This window comes from Pteronotus mesoamericanus, unplaced genomic scaffold, assembly GCF_021234165.1.
Source record: "Pteronotus mesoamericanus isolate MK-2021 breed Mesoamerican mustached bat unplaced genomic scaffold, CSHL_Meso_final contig_20, whole genome shotgun sequence".
In the NCBI taxonomy this organism is placed as follows: Eukaryota; Metazoa; Chordata; class Mammalia; order Chiroptera; family Mormoopidae; genus Pteronotus; species Pteronotus mesoamericanus.
Genome location: NW_026555085.1, coordinates 16049761 through 16069980, shown reverse-complemented (window position 1 = coordinate 16069980; position 20220 = coordinate 16049761). Strand labels below are relative to the sequence as shown.

Here is a 20220-nt window from a genome sequence, read left to right as displayed (position 1 = left end):
TAAAACTGAACTATTTTTATTCGTAGAATTTCAGTGTGATTGCAAGCAATGCCACTGAGGCGACCATGTCGTCCTTGGTGCGAAATCTTTCAGCTGTCATTCAGCAAAACCCATCAAACACAGCTGGGAATCTGGCTTCGGTGGTGTCGATTCTGGGCAATGTCTCATCTCTGTCGCTAGCAAGCCATTTCAGGGTGTCCAATTCAACAATGGAGGTATGGTCTGCCTGTCTTGAAGGGCCCGCTTTATTTATTATAAATATTATTATTATTTAAAAATTTGTTTTAATTACTTAATTACAGTTGACAATATTATATTAGTTTCAGGTGTACAGCCTAGTGGTTAGACATTTCTATAACTTACAAAGTGATTTTACTGCTAAGTCGAGTACCCATCTGACACTGTATATAGTGTTTATAATATTATTAACTATATTCGCTGTGCTGTACTTTATTTACCTGTGACTACTTTGTAACTGCCAATTTGTACTTGTTAATCCCTTTACCTTTTTCACTCAGCTCCCCAAACCCCTCCCATCTGGCAACCATCAGTTTGTTCCCTGTATCTATGAGTTTATTTCTGTTTTGTTTGTGAATTTATATTGTTTTTCAGATTCCACAAATAAGTGAAATCACATGGTATTTGTCTTTCCCTGGCTTATTTCACTTAGCTAAATACCTTCTAAGTCCATCCATGTTCTTGCAAATGGTAATATTTCAGTCTTTTTTTATGGCCAAGTAATATTCCATTTTATATATGTACCACATCTTCTTTATCCAACAGTCTCTTTATGGATGCTTATGTTGCTTCCATAGCTTGACTGTTGTAAATGATGCTGTAGTGAATGTAAGGATGCATATGTCTTTTGAATTAGTGTTTTGGATTTCTTCCGATATATACTCTGAAGTGGGATTGCTGGGTCATATGGTAGTTCTACTGTTAATTTTTTTGAGGAACTTCCATACAGCTTTCCACTGCTTTCCTATGGCTACACCAATTTGCAATCCTGCCAACAGTGCACAAGGGTTTTGAAGGGCCCACTTTAATGCTCTGCCTCGTGAGAGGAATGACAAAAGCCTGTGTTGGGGAGAAACTGTTGAAAAAGACTGAAGAGCCATGTAACAGTCTTTGTGTGATTTTTTTACTGCATCCTCCGCTTGCACAAGGAACTCACAAGATCTATCCTGTACGTTCAGAGTAACAGGGAGCATCCTCTAGGCAGGTCGGCTGGGTGGCACCTGGCTTAGAGAGAGGGATGAGCCTCTGCACCCGATGACACTGTGTGACACAGGTGCCAACTTTTTAATATCTGTTTGCAGTCTGCAAAGTTTGGCCACAAACTCTGACTTCAGTTACGTATATTTTAAGATTTCCTTTTGTTTTTTGACTGGGAAATTTATACTTGGGTTTGAATTTTTTAAAGTTAGCTTAAAATTACAAAAATAAAACTTGGTCACTAAAAGAAATGCAAATAAGTGAAAAGAAAAAAATCTGTAATCTGGTCGGTCTAGAATAGACACTGCTTGTGTTTTAAATATTCCTTCAGTGCCTAGAAGAATGACAAATGACATGCAGCAGGTACTCAACAAACATTTATTTAAAAATGTTTGAAACATTTTGGGTGTATGCATTTTATGTTAAAGTATAATATTTTGCCCTGACCATTGTGGCTTAGTTGGTTGGGCATTGTCCCACAAAATGAAAGTTTGCATGTTCGATTCCCAGTCAGGGCACATGCTTAGGTTGTGGGTTCAGTCCCCAGTCAGGTTACGTATATGAGGCAACAGATCAATGTTTCTCTCTCACATTGATGTTTCTCTCCCTCTCTTTCTTCCTCCCTTCCCCTTTCTAAATAGTACATAATATTTTGGCAAATTGAATTGTATGTCAGCGATGACATTAAATATTATCAGTTAAACTCCCTGAATCAAAGAAAACATGCTCAGATTATTTTTAAAAGAGTTCAACCATGTGTTGTTTGCACGAAACCATCTAAAACAAAATGACATAAAAAGGCTAAGAGTTAATTAAAAAGCAAAATGAAGCAGGCGGACACAAACCAAAAGAAGGCAGAGGTTCCTGAAGGCAGTGGAAGAAATGAGCTATGGGATTCTGGGCCAGAAGCCACGGAAGGCTTGATTAGTGTAATGTGAGGCCAAAGTGACAGACGCTTGCAGCAGAATACCTGGGTACCAGATTCCTAAGAAAGACAGCGGACTAGGGGGGACAAAGGGATTGTTTGCAAACATGGGTTCAGAAAAGGAATCTCTCAGACTAAGACTGACCCTTAAAACAGGCAACAATTCAAAACTGCCTTGTTGCTTGCCTCAGGTTTTTTAAGGATTTTTACTTTATATTCTCTATTAAACAAAAATAATAAATATACATGAATTAAAACTTGAACATCCATGATGTGAATTTAGGACTCCTGACATTAGCAAAACAAGCCTAACAGGGGAAAGCTAAAAGCAGTAATATTGCAGTCTTTGGGCTGAGGAGGAGTAATGCAGCCATGTTTGCCATCGCAGGAGAAGGAAATGCGCGCTACTGCAGCCCAGTCGCAGGATTCTTTCTCCTCCGTGCTCAAACCCCAGTGTGCACGTGAACACCCTGGGGTGATCACCCGGGAACGTACATAGTCCTGCATGTAAGCATGAACTCAAGTTTCTTAATCCAAAGCTCCCACTGAACAGAGCAACTGGGCTGAATTTCAATGATGAGTTTTAATGTGATCTTCAGCAGAGCCAATTCTCAGGATAATTTTCCTATATTTAGTACTAATGACTATCTACTGTTAGTCTTCTTATCTATTTATTCAAAATGCAAACTGACTCTCATCTTTGCATTTCAGGATGTCATCAGCATAGCTGACCATGTCCTTAATTCAACATCAGTAACCAACTGGACAGTATTACTGCAGGAAGAACAGCACGCCAGCTCACGGTTACTAGAGACATTGGAAAATATCAGCGTTCTGGTACCTCCTACAGCTCTGCCTCTGAATTTTTCTCGGGAATTCATTAACTGGAAAGGGATTCCAGTGTCCAAAAGCCTACATAAGACAGGTTACAACTATCAGACGGAAATGTTCCCCCAAAATACATCCATTCCCATCAGAGGCCATGTGTTAATTGGGTCAGACCAATTCCAGGGGTCCCTTCCAGAAACTATTATCAGCATGGCCTCCCTGACCCTGGGGAACATTCTACCCATTACCAAAACTGGAAATGCCCATGTCAATGGGCCTGTGATCTCCACAGTTATCCAAAACTATTCCATAAATGAAGTTTTCCTGAGTTTTTCTAAGATAGAGTCAAACCTGAGCCAGCCTCACTGTGTGTTTTGGGATTTCCGTCATTTGCAGTGGAACGATGCAGGCTGCCACCTAGTGAATGAAACACCAGATACGGTGATGTGCCGGTGTACTCACCTGACCTCATTTTCCATGCTAATGTCACCTTTTGTCCCCCCTGCCATCATTGCGGTTGTGAAATGGATCACCTTTTTGGGACTGGGAGTCTCCATTGGAAGCCTCACCTTATGCCTGATCATTGAGGCTCTGTTTTGGAAGGAGGTCAAGAAAAACCAAACCTCGCACACACGTCATATTTGCATGGTGAACATAGCCCTGTGCCTCCTGATAGCTGATGTTTGGTTTATTGTTGCTGCCACTGTGGATACCACGGTAAACCCTTCTGGAGTCTGCATAGCTGCTGTGTTCTTGACACACTTTTTCTACCTCTCCCTGTTCTTTTGGATGCTCATGCTCGGCATCCTGCTGGCTTATCGGATTGTCCTTGTATTCCATCACATGGCCATGCCGTTGATGATGGCTATCGGGTTTGGCCTGGGCTATGGATGTCCTCTCATTATATCTGTCATCACCATTGCGGTCACACAACCTAGCAATGGCTACAAAAGGAAAGACGTGTGTTGGCTCAACTGGTCCAGTGGGAGCAAACCCCTCTTGGCCCTTGCTGTTCCTGCCTTGACTATTGTGGCTGTGAACTCGGCTGTGGTGGTCTTAGTTCTCACAAAGCTCTGGAGGCCCGCTGTTGGAGAAAGACTGAGTCAGGACAGGGCCACTATCGTCCGCATGGGGAAGAGCCTCCTTACTCTGACCCCTCTGCTGGGGCTCACCTGGGGCTTTGGCATAGCAGTAATGGTGGACAGCCAGAATCTGGTGTGGCATGTTATTTTTGCATTGCTCAATGCATTCCAGGTGAGGACAGTAAGAATAACCTATTATCATACCATCAGGTAACCGGAATAATTATAGAGAACTGAGGTTGGTAAGACAACTCTAGAGGCTATCTTATCTCCCTGCCTCCAGTGGGACTGTAACCAAAACTGCCTGGTGACAGTGAATAGAAAAAAAAAATCAGGTCCATTTTCCCAACGATTATTCTCATAGGGAAGCAGAATATTAGCCTTCTTTGGTAATCCATTCCAAGGTTTTAAATCTGCTAGTCTTCACATAGTTAATGTTAATCTCTCTTGCTGCTGACTCAGCCCTTCTTCTCTAGAGCAGACTTCTGTAAAAGCACACAGGGAAAGAGAAAGAAGTCAAGAGGACTTGTTGACTCTGAATGGTGCAAATGTAATCCCCAGAGTGCAACGGAGCAGAAGCTGGTAGACTGCAACCAGTGCTGTTTTTGTAAATAAAGTTTTATTGGAGCAGAGCCACACCCACTTGTTTACATGTGCTCTGTGGCTGCTTTCCTTACACCAACAGAGTAGAGCAGTTGCAACAGAGACTGGGTGACCTTTAAAACCTAAATATTTACTACCTGGCCTTTTACAGAAAAGTTTTCCAACCCTGCGGCAAAGAATGGGTTTTATGTGCCACAGTCAGAGAACGTTTGGAGAGTAGGGTCAGTGACGGTTTGCTGGGTCACCTCTGCACAATGACGCAGGGGACTGACTGGTAGTGAAACCTTTGAGCTCAGGACTTAAATAGACCTGGGCTCGAATATGTCACATTATTAACTGTGTGACCTTTAACAAACTACTTAATCTCTCATCTGTTAGACAGGGATAATACTATTATTCATATCAGAGTAAATATAAGAATTAAATAAGATAATTTAGCATTTATCACAGTGCCTGACATATAGTAAGTGCTCAATAGTTGTCTCCTAAAAGTACCTGGTTCTTCACCCACACCAGCATACCAGGGAATGTTCGTGTGGTGACACAGATGGCATCTACAGACAGCACGCACCTAATGGTGACAGGTTTAGGGAGCTTCTGTTGTGGGCAAACACATGGTGATACCCTGAACAGGTACCGACTGAGGGTGCTCTGACTGGGATTTCAATGTCCCAGAAAGCCTCTGCCAAGGGTTCCCCAAGGGCTGGAAAGGGTGTCGATAGAGGTCAACTCCCTCCACTTGGCCTTAGGGTTGGACCCCAGTGCCTCCACTATCACAGACGCTTTAGTAAATGTTCATTTAAGGCCTGTCCTAAAGAAAGGCTGAGAGATAGAAGCAAATGGAATTTATTTGTTTGGGGTTTAGGATGACACAAAGGGAAAAATGAAGTCCTACATGCATGTAAAACATTATTGACTCAGTAATTTATTGATGCATTCAATGAAAACATTTTTGAGTACTTTGTGTAACGTCAGGTATCGCAGAGGTCATGTGGTACCCTTGCCTTCAAGGAACCCACAGTCCAGTAGGGAGATGACAAGAAAACAACTCCAATGTTGGGTGATAGAACAGAATAGTATTACCTACAAATGCTTTCTTTTCTGGAAAAGATAAAATATGTGATTTCTTTCTTTCTTAAGGGTTTTTTCATCTTATGCTTTGGAATGCTTTTGGATAGTAAGGTATGTGATTCATTTCTCTCTTTTGCCCCCAAACCAGGCACCTAACCCTTCCTGTTCAGTTCTGAGACCTTTTTTCATATAGAAGAGGCTAAGAGACAAAGGAACTAAACACTCACTGCTGGTAAACTATGTGGAACTAATCACAACCTATAATGTGACGTTAGAGAAAGAAAGTGAAAAGTGTTTTTACTTTTAATTTTTCTACCTTATGTTATGGTTTGGCAATAACTAAAGAGCAAAAGTACTTTCCTTATGGGTGAATTGCTTTTTATTTCTTTAATTTATCCATTTACTTAGAATATACCAAAAGACATATCTACTTCTATAGTTCTGTAGTTTTATATAGTAAATAGCTTCTACAGTTAAATTCCTAAAAAGAATCAATGATGTTAAGTAAAAGATAATAGAAAAAAATTAAATAAACTCATTTTATTATTTTTTCCCAAGCATTGAGCAGTGCTGTTGAGAGAGGTAAAGGCAATAAGCTAATAAATATAGGCTTTAAAAAAAATAAGAACACAAGAATATTTTATAATTAACACAATTGTTGAACAAACACAAAACCCCTGATTACAAAGAAGCAATTTTCTGTTCTTGATTGGCCTAAATAATTCTCTCATTTGTACAAATCACATGGTTAGGAAACTCTTCACTTCAAAGATAATCTTCAATTTAGCAACTTTTGCCAATTACTAATGTTTAGAATCTGAATTATTAAGGCTTTTGATACTGCTGTTTTTCATTTAATTCTAGATTTGTTTGTAGGTACAGAAAAGAAATAAAAGAAGAAATCCTTTCATCAGATACCTATACTTACATTCTATCAACTTCCAGGAACTACAACTGTTAAATAACAGTTTCAGTCTGCACTTTTACTCTGTATTTGCCTGTGAATGATTGACTATGTGTATCTCAGTATTTCTTTGTTGCCTTTACAGCTGCGGCAACTGCTCTTCAACAAGTTGTCTCCTTTAAGCTCTTTGAAACAACCATCAAAGGTAATTATCTCACACTTCTATGCATCCAAAGCATGAAGTTCTAGTTTTCCATTTTTATTTTTATACAGCTCCACAGAAAGACCACTTTTGTGTAAATCCCTTCAGTTTCTGTCACCATGATATTCTGGCTACCTGTCACGGTGCCCAGCACATGGTGAATACTCAGTAAAGAGTTGAGTGAGGGAGAGGTAAATGAATGAATCAATGAGTGAATGAGTGAATGAATGAATGAATGAGAAGGCATGGAAAGCTTCAAGGACACTCAGGCACCCAAGTCTGTGGGTGCTATTGTGAGCAAATACTTTTGAACAATATCATTTGCTTTAGTCTGACTTATCACCCAACAGCTAGAGTAGGTAAGTCCGTTTCCTCTGCTTGACTTTTTGCTCTTCTATAGACGGTTTTTCCTTTGTCAGAAAACTGCCAATATACAAAACACAGTCTCTGAATTTTCTCACTCAAGCTGGTATAACTGACTTGTCTCATGCAGTTTTAGCTTTTAAGGTTGCAAGCAGCCATTTGTATGGAAACAGGAATCCTGTTTCATTCTTCTCCACAAAAGTGCAATTCACATAAGAAGAGTATAGTTAGAAATGAAAGTATTTGCACCCATAGTTTGTATTTTTGATGTCAATTTAGACTTTTCTCTTTCAGCAAAACAATGAGGGACTTTCAGAAAATTTTCTCAAGTAAGGGTTTCTGTGTTTGATAAAAGTCTACTGACTTAAGTGCATGAAAACGTACATGGATGTTTAGAGATTTTTACAAGGGACAATATAACCTTTTGAAATAAAAAACAGGGAGAAAATGAACCCCTGATATTAAAAAATTTTCCTGAGTGTGCATTTCATAGGAGATAGAAAACACGGCTCTAAATTAGTGATCAGTAGCCCCTGAGCCAGCAGACGTGCCCTGTATTTCTTTCCCCCCGTTTTATTTTTATTATTATTATTGTTAAATTAAAAATATTAGGTTAATAACATTATATAGGTTTCAAGTGTACAATTGTATAATACATCATCTGTGTATTGCATTGTGTGCTCACCCCCCTAAGGGGGCTCATATATATGGTAGCAGATGGAGACTAGACTTCAGATGGTGTGCCTTGTATTTCTGACTCAGTAACCAACTGGCAGTGTGATCTTAGGAAAGTCACTTAGTTCCTTTTGGTTTCAATTTTCTCAACTGTGCAAATGAAGTTTTGGACTAGTTACTCAAAGCAGAAGTTCTAACATTCTGTAATTTTGAGTTTATGTCTTGAAGGACTAAAATCCCTTGAACCAGAAAATATGAAACTAATGAATAGTGCACTACTCTTAAGAAAAGGAGGGAGCCCCAGCACATGTGACTGCATTAAAGAAAAACCTTACTGAATAAAGTGAGACAGGACACTCTTTACCCTACAAAGCAGAGTGTCAGAATTTTTCTCATTTGAAAACCAAGGAGAGAAAAACACCCAAAAGTAAATAAATCAAAAGCAAAGAGGCATGACAATGTCTTTTGTCCCCATTTCTAATGTAGTGTTTACACTTTTCAAGAAGGCCACAGTAGTCCGTGAGGGGTCTTCATCTTCTGGATGTGTCCCCCGTCTCCAAGTGTGTTTTCAAACCAGATGATAAAAATGGCTTTTTGTTGGCTGGTTAGGTGGCTCTTTTGCATTAAAACAAAAATACATTTGGCAAGAAAAGATGAGTATTTGGAATTTCCTGAGGCAGTCTGAATGAAGAAGCAGGAACCCAGATTACAGTGGTTGAGGAATGATGAGAAGTAGAAGAACGAGCACTGGGGAATGAACGCTCCTGTCCAGATTCTCTCTTGTGAGAGAAGAGAGAGAGAGGGTGGTAACCAGATGCAGACACAGGACCAGGAGTGACAGAGTAGAGCTGAGTTGCCAGGAAGTGCGTAAGTTCACATGCTGGGAGAGAGGAACCAGCAAAGAGAAAGTCTGAAAACAAATGAGAGAAGGATAATTGATGGCAGAGAGTCTTGGAAAGTGCAGTTGAATGGCTTGACTGCAGGTGGAGGAATCAGCCTCTTCCCTGGACACAGGGACTTTCAGACTAGTGCAGGCAGAGCAACATGCGCAGATTGAGCACATGATGTGGGACTATTCAGACCTGGATACTTTTTTTTTTTTTTTTAAGTAGGAGACAAAGCCATCCACTGAGCAATGGGCAAAGGGGTAGTGAAGCAGGTATCCTGAAAACAGCAGTGAACATTTGGATAATTGGCTGAAGGGAATGAAGGCAGAAGCCAACAATGTTCTCAGCAAATATCAGCCCTCAAACCAACATAACTCTGTGAGGACACATGATGAAGTTTCCCTCAAAACCCTCTCCCTGCTGAGGGCTTAAGGCCTCTCCTTGGCCTTCCATTGTCCCTACCCACATTCTCTACAATTCTGAACCAAGGGGCAGACTCTAGTGACCTCTACAGATTCCCTCTCCACAAAGAAGGGTTTATTTAGTCTTATTTCCAATGACTCAGGTCCTGCTTTCAAGCAACAGCTTAAATGCACATAACCGTACATGCCTAAGAGGCTGCTTTTTCCAGACCATGTAGAGTCCTTGAGTGTGTTGCAATCTAAGACTCTTTTCTCCAAATGGGGCAAGATGTAGTTTAAATGGCAATGATCATGACCTTAGAATTTTTCTTTAGGGTTATAGTAGTGTATGTTTATGAACTCTGAATTCTAGAAAATCAATTCTTTGCTTTAGAACTTTTTCAGGCATTTCTCATCCTGGCTCTTTGATAATTTTTTTTTCAGAGCTTTATTTGGGTTAACCACTTTTATATTTCAGTGAAAATCAGGAGACTATCACTGGGCCATCTACTGCATAACATAAGAACCTATTTTTCCTATCTTGATTTAGCTTCCTTGTGACATGAACTGTAGCAAGAAATGAAGCTTATTCCTTTAAATATTTGTGGTGTCTAAAATAATGTCTGGTACAAAACAGCATTCAGTAAGAGATGTTAAATTAAATAATAAATTAATTAATGAAAGAGAAAAAGACAGAAAAGTTAACACTTTTACCTTTCCCAAGTAAGTGCATGCTGTTTATTTTAAATATTATATTTTATTTTGATAACTAAATTTTCAAAATTTTAAATTCTGTTTAGACTCTGCACCAATGACAAAAAGATTATTCACAATGAGATTTGAGTATTAAGAGGGAGCAGAATAAAGCAAAGCTTTAGTGAAGACCATTTTTACTAGAAGTATTATTTTTCCTCCATAGGTTCTTCCAGTGATAAATGTGTGAAGCAAGAAATGTAAGATAGGCAAGAAAAAGGATAATACCTCCTTTACATCTGTTTTTTTTTTCCAGTTGGTTGTTAGATGTTGTAAGAATACACAGGAACACAAGAACTTATTTCTAAGTGAATAAGTTCTTAGACATTTTAAATTGATTAAAGCAGAAGAAAGAATAAAAAAGTGAGTACTCTAATTTCTTGAATGGAGAATAGCACACTATGTAGATAGAATAAAGGATTGTTATGACATCAAGAAGTCAGAAAATGTACACGATCACCAAAAGGATACTATTAATGTCCAAATGACTTGTTTTTCTTTTGTGCAGCAAAACTCATCAGAATTATGTGCTAAACCCAAGTCTTTCAACCCATTGCAACACAAAGGTGAGTCGCAATAAACCAAAGGATATAAAAGGTAGGAAGAGAGACCATGAATATGTCATATAAGGAAAACTCAATGGCAACTTTTAAAATATTCATGTGATAAGTGTGAGAGTATCTGCTGGCTGTGTCTGGAGTTCATCTGAATGGTGCTCAAGGATGACACAATAATGTTGGGACTTGATACTCATGGAGATCAGCGAGTATCACTTTTAATTTTATCACAAATTACTAGCATTTTCTCAACTAGATAGTGTATAAATCTGTGACATTGATCAATGAGGCCATGGGGTGAAGGAGTGTGGTTAGAGCAACATCACAGTGTCCTTATTAGAGAGTCACTCCTTTTGCGCCAGCTGCTGAGCAGTGGGCATGGGCCAGGTGCTTGTGCCCTAGTGTTGGGTGTATCCTTCCCCTAAAGTGTTTCTGAAAAAGGAGGAGCGACCATCTGCTATGGGGGAGAGAGCACGTCCCTTCTGCCTGTGACATGCTTTGCTCCTATGCTCATATATTGGCTGTTGCTCACGTCAATGATATTCAACCATCAGAAGACTGATTTGTAAGCATTGTAAATAGTTGCTGCATCACCTGAGCAGAAGGGTGCATGCAGCACGGAGGCTGAGGAAGACACATGGCATTACAAGTTAAATGGAAGTCATACTTAAGAGGTCCACTTCACGTTAAACTACACTAATATCTTATTAAGGTAGGGAAACAGGCAACTCATTTTAGATTCCAATCAAAATTATTTGATTTCCAGATAAAGATCAAGGGGCTGAACTTGAAAAAACACTTCCCTCTCAAAATGTTCAATGTGCTCATCCACAAGCCTCAGGTCCTGTTATCACTGCTACCAACCAGCCTGAATGCTTTTTACAAACCTCTTTACCTTTTTGGATGTTGTTCTTTGTATGTAAAATGAAAAAAAAAAAACCCCAAAAAATGAAACCCAAAACAAAACTAAGAGATCACTAAAGTTCCTTCCAGCAATAATGTTCTATGATCTCAAATCTACTTTATCTCATTTCCCAGCAATATCTGAAAAATTGGTGCTTATCTTCTTGAATGAGAGTTGTCTGACAAATGCAAGTTTCTGTGACATTAATGAACTGCTGTTCCTGTTGACCAGCTACATTCTAGATCTCTCTCTACTGTCTTCCTAAAACTGTCCAGAATTTTAAGGAATTGCATATGCTTATTTTCATTTTGGTCTCATGCTTGATTCTAATGTAGTAGCCAGAATTCTAACCTTCTTTTCCTTCTCTTAGGTGCCAATGCATTTTCTCATAGTGGACAGTCCTCAAATGACATCAGGCTAACTCAGTTTTTATCCACTTAATAAGGCTGGGCACCATAAAATCAAGAAAAAAACTTTTCTGGAGCAAGTTGACATTTAGAGATAAATGTCAGTGAAGAAATTAGTGCAATATTAGATGGACTTTTCTGATTTAAAAGTCTGGGAATAAAAGAAGGAGTTTTTGATGGCTTCATCTCTGCCCTCTTTATCTTCAGTTAAATGGAAAAAGTAGATTTTCATGTGGTTTGATTCAAAGGATTGCTATATAAATGTAGAAGAATAGGTTTCATCAGAAATTATGTCAGTTGTACCAGCCTCTCGCTGCCGCAAACTATGGTCTCCTTTTTCATAAAATGGCATTATTCACATGGCATTTTCAATCATCTGAATAAGAGTAAGAAAATTTCATGAAATTGCCTTAGATAAATTGAGGGACCCTGTTCACTTCCTTATCAAAAAGTCATTGGTGTAAATTTTCTAAGAAAAAGTCATTTGCCTCCCCAGTTTTCCAGTTGGATCTTATGCTTAGTTTTGCTTTTTAGGTTTAGTTACTTAACTTCTAAAGTTAATTAGAGATAAAGGGAAAACTTCATTTCATATCTAATGTAGTGTTTTTGAGTTTACAAGGCAGTTTCGTCTGGTCCCCAGTCCAGTGAAGAGAGGGATACCCGCAGACCTAGTGCAGAGAGGAGGGGCTGGGGGCTTGGACAGGTGGAGGGACTTGCCAAAGAGTACAAAGCCAATAACAGGCTTCTGGGGACTTTTAGGGCTTTTGGTTCCTAGACCATTTCTACAGCCCTATAGTAGCCTTGAAAATTAGCTGAAATCCTAAGAAAGCTTTAGGAAGTTATACATAGGATTCATTACACCCAGAATTCTCTCTGTGTAAGTGGCAAAGTGAGGGAGAGTTTCGTTGTCACCTTCCAGGGAGATGCCCTAAAACGTCCTGGATTTCTTTCATAATACATGGTAGGTTCTCTCTGGAAGTCATTTACATGCATAGTCAGTGCCACTTTCAGATGTGATACAGAGGAGCAGGCAACTAGACACTGTGCAAAGGGACATTTGACTTCCATACTTCCATCTCTTTTGGTCCCCCTGAGTATCAGCCCCAAATACTGTGCCCAGAACAGCCAAAGCCTTTGATTTCTCCTTGCTTCCAGAGTCTCCTAAAGATCTGCACTGGTAGTTTTTAAGGCAAGAGCTGATTTCTCTCAGCAATAATTGTGATGATGATGATGATGATGATGATGATGGTGGTGGTGGTGGTGGTGGTGGTGTTGTCATGGTGATGATGATAATGGTAAGAAGTCAAAGAAGATGAACCTACATTTATAGAACGCTCAGTATGTGCCAGGGACTATTCATTTTTTATATATATTTTCTTTTGAAAAAATTGTCAGCTTGTGTGGTGAGGGATATTATTTTACAGCTGCAGAAACTAAGCACAGAGAGGTTTCATAATGTGAGGAGGGCAAGATGGAGGGAAGTGGCTGTGCTGGGATAATAGCTACAGAAGTGAAATTACAATAAGAAGAGGGTAATTAAGTCAGGCTAGAAGGAAATGGCATTGTTTATTTGTTTATTTAATTGTAATCAGAATCCTGGATGCTCTGGTCTGTAAGGGATCTCAGGCATCACCTAGTCACTCTTCTTACATGCAGTCCTGATGTCCTAAATCTCAGCAGCCTGTGAAGTCATGTCCACTTTTAAAGGCTCTCTATAGCAGTATATTTGTCACCTTGGACTGCCGTAACAGGACACCGCAGGCTGCGCAGTTTAAACAGAAATTCATCTTATCACAATTCTGGAAGTTAGAAGTCCAAGATCAAGGTGCTGTTAGGGTAGTTTTCTGTCAGACAGCTCATCCAGTCTCAGGTGTCCTAACATGGCCTCTCCTCTGATAGAGCTTCCTGGTGTCTCTTTCTCTTCTTACAAGAACACCAATTCTATAAGATTAGGGCCTCACCCTTATGACCTCATTTAACCTTAATTATCTCCCTAACAACACTCGCTCTCCAAATACAGTCACATTGGAGCTTAGGGTTTCAACATATCAGTTTTGCAGAGACACAATTCAGTTCATAACAAGTAGCTAGAATGCATGCTTGCCTGTTTGTTTGTTTGTTTTTTTAATTGAAATTAGGGTTTTTCAACATGTCCTCTCAGTTATTTCTTGGAGTCCCCTAGGGAATGGTGAAGGACAACCTCACAGGGACAGTGACCACAGTTTTCCAGGGCTACTGCATATGGTCACTAGGGCTGTGCACTCAAGAGGGTTCTATTCTTACACTCCGCACAGTAAGAGGTGCCACCTAAAGTAGTCCATGCCATAATCTGCATAGTCGTTTGTGACAACCCTGACTGGGCCTCTTCGCCCTGGCCTCCCTCTCTTGCTCTCATACATCCACAGTTGCTGTTTACTGACTGATCTTGGTGAATTTTCACTCCCATGCCTATCTATCATGGAAATGCCAAGGCCCCTACCAAGAATACTGAGCCCAGATGTTTCTAAAGCTCCCAGTTCTCATGGCATCAGAATGGTTCTGAGTAGCCCCCTTTCAGTCTCTTCATCTGGATGAGCCCACAGTCAACAGTTAGGCTAGAGAAGTCACACGCGAGTGCCAGCTGTTAGTAAAGAGAAAGCCAATGGAGGCTGGACACTCCCTGCCCCACATACTTTCACCTTTCCACTGATAAGAGAGAGAGATGTAGATGTACTGTCATGATGCTCATACATGAGGAAGGGGGTAGAGCATGTGGATTTGTGCCAACCATTTGTTAATCAGGCCACGCTCTCTGTCATAGCATGTCCTACTCAGGGCAGTGACCTGGATTCAATTCCATGAAAATATCGAACATTAGCAGACATGTTCAAGTAGGACATAAAACATATTTCTGAATGGGTTGTTATAGAAACAATAGTGTCTGATAACCTCCTGACATGAACAGCCTTCATAATATGCAAATAAAGAGAGCAAGGGAACTTCTAGTTCATGGTGGTGGATGGAATTAGGTGTGCAAACAGCAAATTAGAATGTAAGGTTATATGAGGCACTAGAAAGTAGCACACATGAATTGCCAAAGTAAAGTGTTCAAAGGAATTAAACAGGGACCAGTGGGTTCCATATTTCACAAAGATATACATGACAAAAGAGAACTTTATGAGAATTTCCTTGCAGAAAGCTTCTTTGTGAGTCTCCTCACTCCATCTACCCCAAAGGTGAGATAAGGAGGGATGCTTGCCCCCTGACCTCACTCCTAATAAGAGAAGATGCCTCAGCCTTCTATTGGACCAGAACCATTAGGGTACATGGCTGATGGGGGTCTGATTCTTGCCTGGAACTGTGGCCGCACATCTAGAGGTGGAGCCCTGAAGGGGCTCTGTGCTGAGACCTTCCTACATACTTAGAGTTTGTTAGGGCAAAAGTGTGTGCTTTCCATGGACCATGAGGAGACAAGCAAGAGAGAGTCAATATGGGGCTGTTCTGGGTACTGCGTAATAAGCCCATCCAAAGTAATGAAAAGATCTTAGCAGCAAGAAGTTCTAGGTGAAATGAGATTAGGGGATAAGGAAGGAGTCACCAGTGACCACCTAGAATACAGATGAATTTGCATGGGTTAAAGGAATTGCAGGTGAGACGGATCAGGGATACAAAAATTTCTTAAACGTTCTTGAACGAACCCTCCTTTGTTATCCAGTTATTATCCAGAGAGCCCCGGCACCATATGAAGGTGACTACATTTCATAAGACAAACCTCCCTTCCTTGGATTTGGAGTTAGGGAGGTTAATAGCTCAGTTACCAAGATGGAACAGAAGAGGCAGGAGAAAGCTAAGCAAAAATGTCTGCCTGCAAGGGAAGATGTGATATTGTGAGCAGCCAACCCAAAGCAGGACTCAGTGGGGGAGAAGAATAATTTAATGTTAAATTATTTTTACATGAGACTGGGCATCCTAATTATCAACCTGAGAACATTAGTATTTAAAGTGACCAAAATACTGCTATTACATGAGCATGTTTTTCACATAGCTAGAATAGATCTGGCTCTTCACACTGAATAAATTTTATAAGAATGATGACAGACAACAAAAACATGTGTTTGATCACATAAAACATGCCATGCTTTCTAATGCGCTGATTACACACATATTCACCTCAGCTTCCTCCCAGAGTGCTAATAAAAAAACAAGAAAATAATAAAAAAGAGAGACATTTAGTAGTTTCTACTGTGTGTTTAAAAATCGCCATAAACTACTTGCTTAAAACAACAGACATTTATTATTTCGCAGTTCCCATGGTTCAGCAATGCAGACACAGCTAATTGAGTCTCTTGCTCAGGGTCTCACAAGACTACAATCCATGTCCTGTCCAGGTTGCATTTTCACCTGGAAGCTCAACTGGGGAAGAATCTAATTCTAGCTCATTCATGTTGTTGGTAGAAATCTGTTCCTTGCAGTAGTGGGAATAAAAAACTTGGACTTCTACTGACTATTGGCTAGAGATTACCCTGAGGCACTCAAAGCCACCTACACTTACCTGTCACATGGGATTCTTCAGCATGACCATTTATGTCATTAAGCCTGCAAGAAGACCTCTTACTCCAGCCTGTTTTTAAGGGAGACATGTATAATGTAAGGTGATGGGGTGGGGGGTAATACTCCATAACTTTTGTCATCTTCTATTGTTAGAAATAAGTCACAGGTCCTGGCCACAGTCAAGGGGATGATAGATGAAAATAGACCCTCAGTTATGATCTGAATGTTTGTGTCCCCCCCAAATTCATTTGTTGAAATCCTGACCTCCAAATTCAGAGTAGTAGGAGGTGGGGTCTTTGGGAAGTACTTAGGTCATGAGGGTGAAGCCCTCATGAGTGGGATTGGTTCTCTTATAAAAGAGAACGCACAGAGGTTCCTACCCACTTCCATGTGAGGACACAGCAGGAAGGTGGCAGTCTGCTTCCCTCAAGGGAACAACACCATGCTGACACCATGATCTTAAACGTGTAGTCTCCAGAACTGTGAGAAATAAATGTTTGTTGCTTATAAAGCACCCAGTCTATGGTATTTTGTTACAACAGCCTAAACAAAGACAATGTCATTGTAGAATTTCAGGTCATGGCACAAGAAAAGAAAACCCCGAAATTATCAGAAAGAAAAAAATAGGTTTTATGTAAAGAGTCAGAATCAGCATATCATCAGTTCTCTTCACAGTAACTATGTAAACTAGGTGGCAGTGGGGAATGTCCTCAAAATATTGTGAAGAACTGGTTGCCACCTAGAAGCAATTAAGTGTGAAGAAGAATCAGGATATTTTCAGACAGAAATTCTCTATACATTTTCTTCCAATGCTTTCCCAGAAGCTCTGGAGATCTGACGTCACCAAATGTGGCAATAACGCAGAAACAGGAAGACTTGGGTCCCCAAAACAAAAGATGTAATAGCAAAGAGAGCCGAGGGAATCTCCAAGGGGAAGTAAAGGGAGTTGCTACCCATGCAGCAGCTGTGGGGCTGGTCCAGACTGGGCCTGCAGCAGAGATTCTCCAGAAGATGAAAAAGATAGGGAACCTGATGTATTTGAGTGTAATATAAAGAGATTTACATACCCAGGGGTGGATTGGAGAGGAATTTTTTATAAGAACACAGAAATTCAAAAAAGTAAAACAAAAAAGTGTTAAATTAACAGAAACAAAGTGTACAGAAAAGGAAAAGCAATGAAACATCCTACCTACCTCAGCTCAGAATGGAGTATACAGTGTACCAATAATGTAAAATGATTTTGATATAACCAAACGATGATAATATAAGTATATCGGGAAGGTGGAGAATAGGAAGTATATCTTGGGGGATGGCAAAGGAGGTCTAAATCTTCATTCTTTGTTTTTGGAAATCAATAAAACTGAGAAGCCAAGAAGTAGCATTATAATCATATTGTTTAGAAATGCAGAAATAAATATCAAAAGAATAAATTAAATCTGTTAGAAGAGATTATCTCTGAGAAGTAGAGGATTATAGAATTATTTGACTCTAGAAACTATATTCATGTAACTGGTTAACTATAAATAAACGTGTGTGTCTGGCTGTGCCTGTGTGTGTGCATGAGCATGGGACATCCTAAAGTTGGAAGTCCCCTTGATTCATTTGCTTGCACTTGGAAATGCTCTCCGAGCCTATGTGGTCAGCTGCTTCAGGTCTCTGTGATGCTCTGAGAACTCCAATCTGAGATGTCAGGGAGGCCACTGGGTATGTTAATCTACTGGTCAAGGGAAGATCTGGGCTAAAGATACACTCCTAGGGGCATTGTAATTCTAACAATAGGCTATGACAAAAGTTATGGGATATCGCTCCCCTGATTACCTTACACAAGGTTGCCTTAAAAGCAGGCTGGAGTAAGTGACTGCTTTTGCAGGCTTTATGCCATAACTGGTCATGTTGGAGAATCCCATGTGACAGGGAAGTCTAGATGGCCTCGTGGGTTTCAAGGAGCCTCTAACCAATAGTCAGCAAAAATCCGAGGTTCTCAATCCCACAGTTGCAAAGAAATGAATTCTGCCAACAACCTGAATGAACTGTCAGTAGATTCTTCCCCAGTCAAGCTTCTAGATGGAGGAGATGGTGCTTAAAGCCATGGCATGAGAGAGCATGAAGCGAATACAAGGAGAGAAGTGAGGGGCTCCAAGCACTGAGTGAGAGCACCCCATCATCATGAGGTAGGGAGCAGAGGATCTAGTAGAGGGGAGCAAGAAGGAGCAGCCCATGAAGTAGGTTGGAAACCAGGAGAACATGCTGTCCCAGAGGCTAAGAAGAACATTTTAGGAAGGATTTCAGGATAGAACCTGAGTTAAATACTGCTGAGTCAGGAAAAATCAAGTACCCGATCTGCCCATCTCAATTTGAAATGTGAAGATCTTTGATAGGTGAAGAAAGGCGCTCAGAGTAAGAAATCTCACTGTTGAAATGTTTCACAATAGAATGAAATCAGGTTTAGACTTTGCCTGGCCTTTTATCAGGTAAGCTCTTCCAGAGCTATTCTAGAGAGATTAATTTCAAGTTTTTCTTATACTCCCAAAATAAATAAAGGGGCTGAGGCATGGTCATTTGGTAGCACCTAGAATGTTTTTCAGACTGATGCAGATTTTCATAAGAGCCTCAAATCTATTTCCTTTTGAATGATTCTTAAATGGAAAGACAACTGCCTTTTGATAAGAAGGCAGCAGAGCTGTGCTGTACTTACCTTTATCAAACTTCAGGGGGCAGACTCTGACCAAGAAATAAGTCCCAGGCAAATTGCTGGCAGCTGAAACACACCTGAGATCCACTTGGGAATTTGGAGGTTTGAAATACATTTTAATCCAACTACCCTAATTAGGAATATTTTACAGTGCTCCTGCTGTGTTTTGTATAGTAAAAAAGATTAGGGAGTTAAGAACATAATAGCTCTGTTTCAGAACAGCAGGTAAGACTTTTTGTTTCCTGGGTTTATGTTCAGGGTGCTGGTGAGCAGAAAGGTTGTTTCTAAGCAAAGCAGGAATTAGCCATGGTTGGTATGGAATTCTCACCTGCCAGAAAACCAGTTAATTCAAGGTCGTGGTACAAAATAGCTTGGAAGCATTCTGGGATTTTTTTTATTTTTAACTTTTTTTAGATACATCTCTTCATTTGGGAGGAAATAATTCGGCAACTTTTATCCAGTTTTGTCAGACATGAGCTGCACTTCAATGACTGAGTTACCCAAACTCTTTAGAGATTCCATTTTGTGCACAATGTCTTAAGAATGGAGAGAACAAAGTGAAAAACATAAATCAATGACTGCATTTAGAGCAGAGATTTAGTAGCTCCTCTAACATAGTCTGGGAGAATCAGGGCTGTTTGCAGTTTGCTCCTTGGCCCTCATTATATGAAGAGCCCCATAGCCCACTGACCAGGGATTTTCCCAGAATTGGTCTGCATTTCAGCTGGCTTAATTCTAACCCCATGTGCCTCACTGGCCTCCCGTGGGGCTAATGCGGACAGTTCTCTCCAGGATGGAATCCTTGGACGGCCCAGCTTCCGCCCTGACTCAGTCATTTCTCTGCTCTTCAGTTTCTCATCAGGAGAACCGCAGACCTGCTTTCATTAGATAAGCTCAGAGATCTCTTCCAGGCCTGACTTTCTCTGGTTCTGTGTCTCTTCATAGGTTAACACCCTGGGAGAAGAGAAATTTATCACCAAAGAGTACCAGCCCAAGTAGATTTGGCAAGACCTTATCTTGCTGGGTAGGAATCATAGATAAAGCATTGCCAACAGCTACATTGATGCCAACCAGATGGGAGGCAACACCCCTTCGGAATTCTGACCTGATGCTTGAAACCAGAGCCAAGGAGCGCCCCAGTGTGATATGTTGCCAAGGGACACATTGCTTTTGTGGATAAAGTTTCCTGGTTCTTAGATCTTAGCCATGTTGTCCAACAGG

At 40.3% G+C, this 20220-nt stretch overlaps 1 protein-coding gene across 2 annotated transcripts in view; it reads left to right on the top strand.

Annotated features, from left to right (window-relative positions):
- Window positions 1-19949, top strand: part of ADGRF1 (adhesion G protein-coupled receptor F1) — a 36207-nt gene extending 16258 nt beyond the window's left edge. Inside the window, exons 9-14 of one of the 2 annotated variants that reach the window (XM_054568791.1) lie at window positions 27-215; window positions 2852-4222; window positions 5794-5835; window positions 6774-6833; window positions 10418-10475; window positions 19945-19949. In XM_054568791.1, the coding sequence (XP_054424766.1) occupies window positions 27-215; window positions 2852-4222; window positions 5794-5835; window positions 6774-6833; window positions 10418-10475; window positions 19945-19949 (1725 nt within the window). Of the gene's footprint in view, window positions 1-26; window positions 216-2851; window positions 4223-5793; window positions 5836-6773; window positions 6834-10417; window positions 10476-11740; window positions 11812-19944 lie in introns of those variants that run through there. The other variant, XM_054568792.1, reaches the window with a different exon arrangement.
- Window positions 19950-20220: the final 271 nt, after the last annotated feature.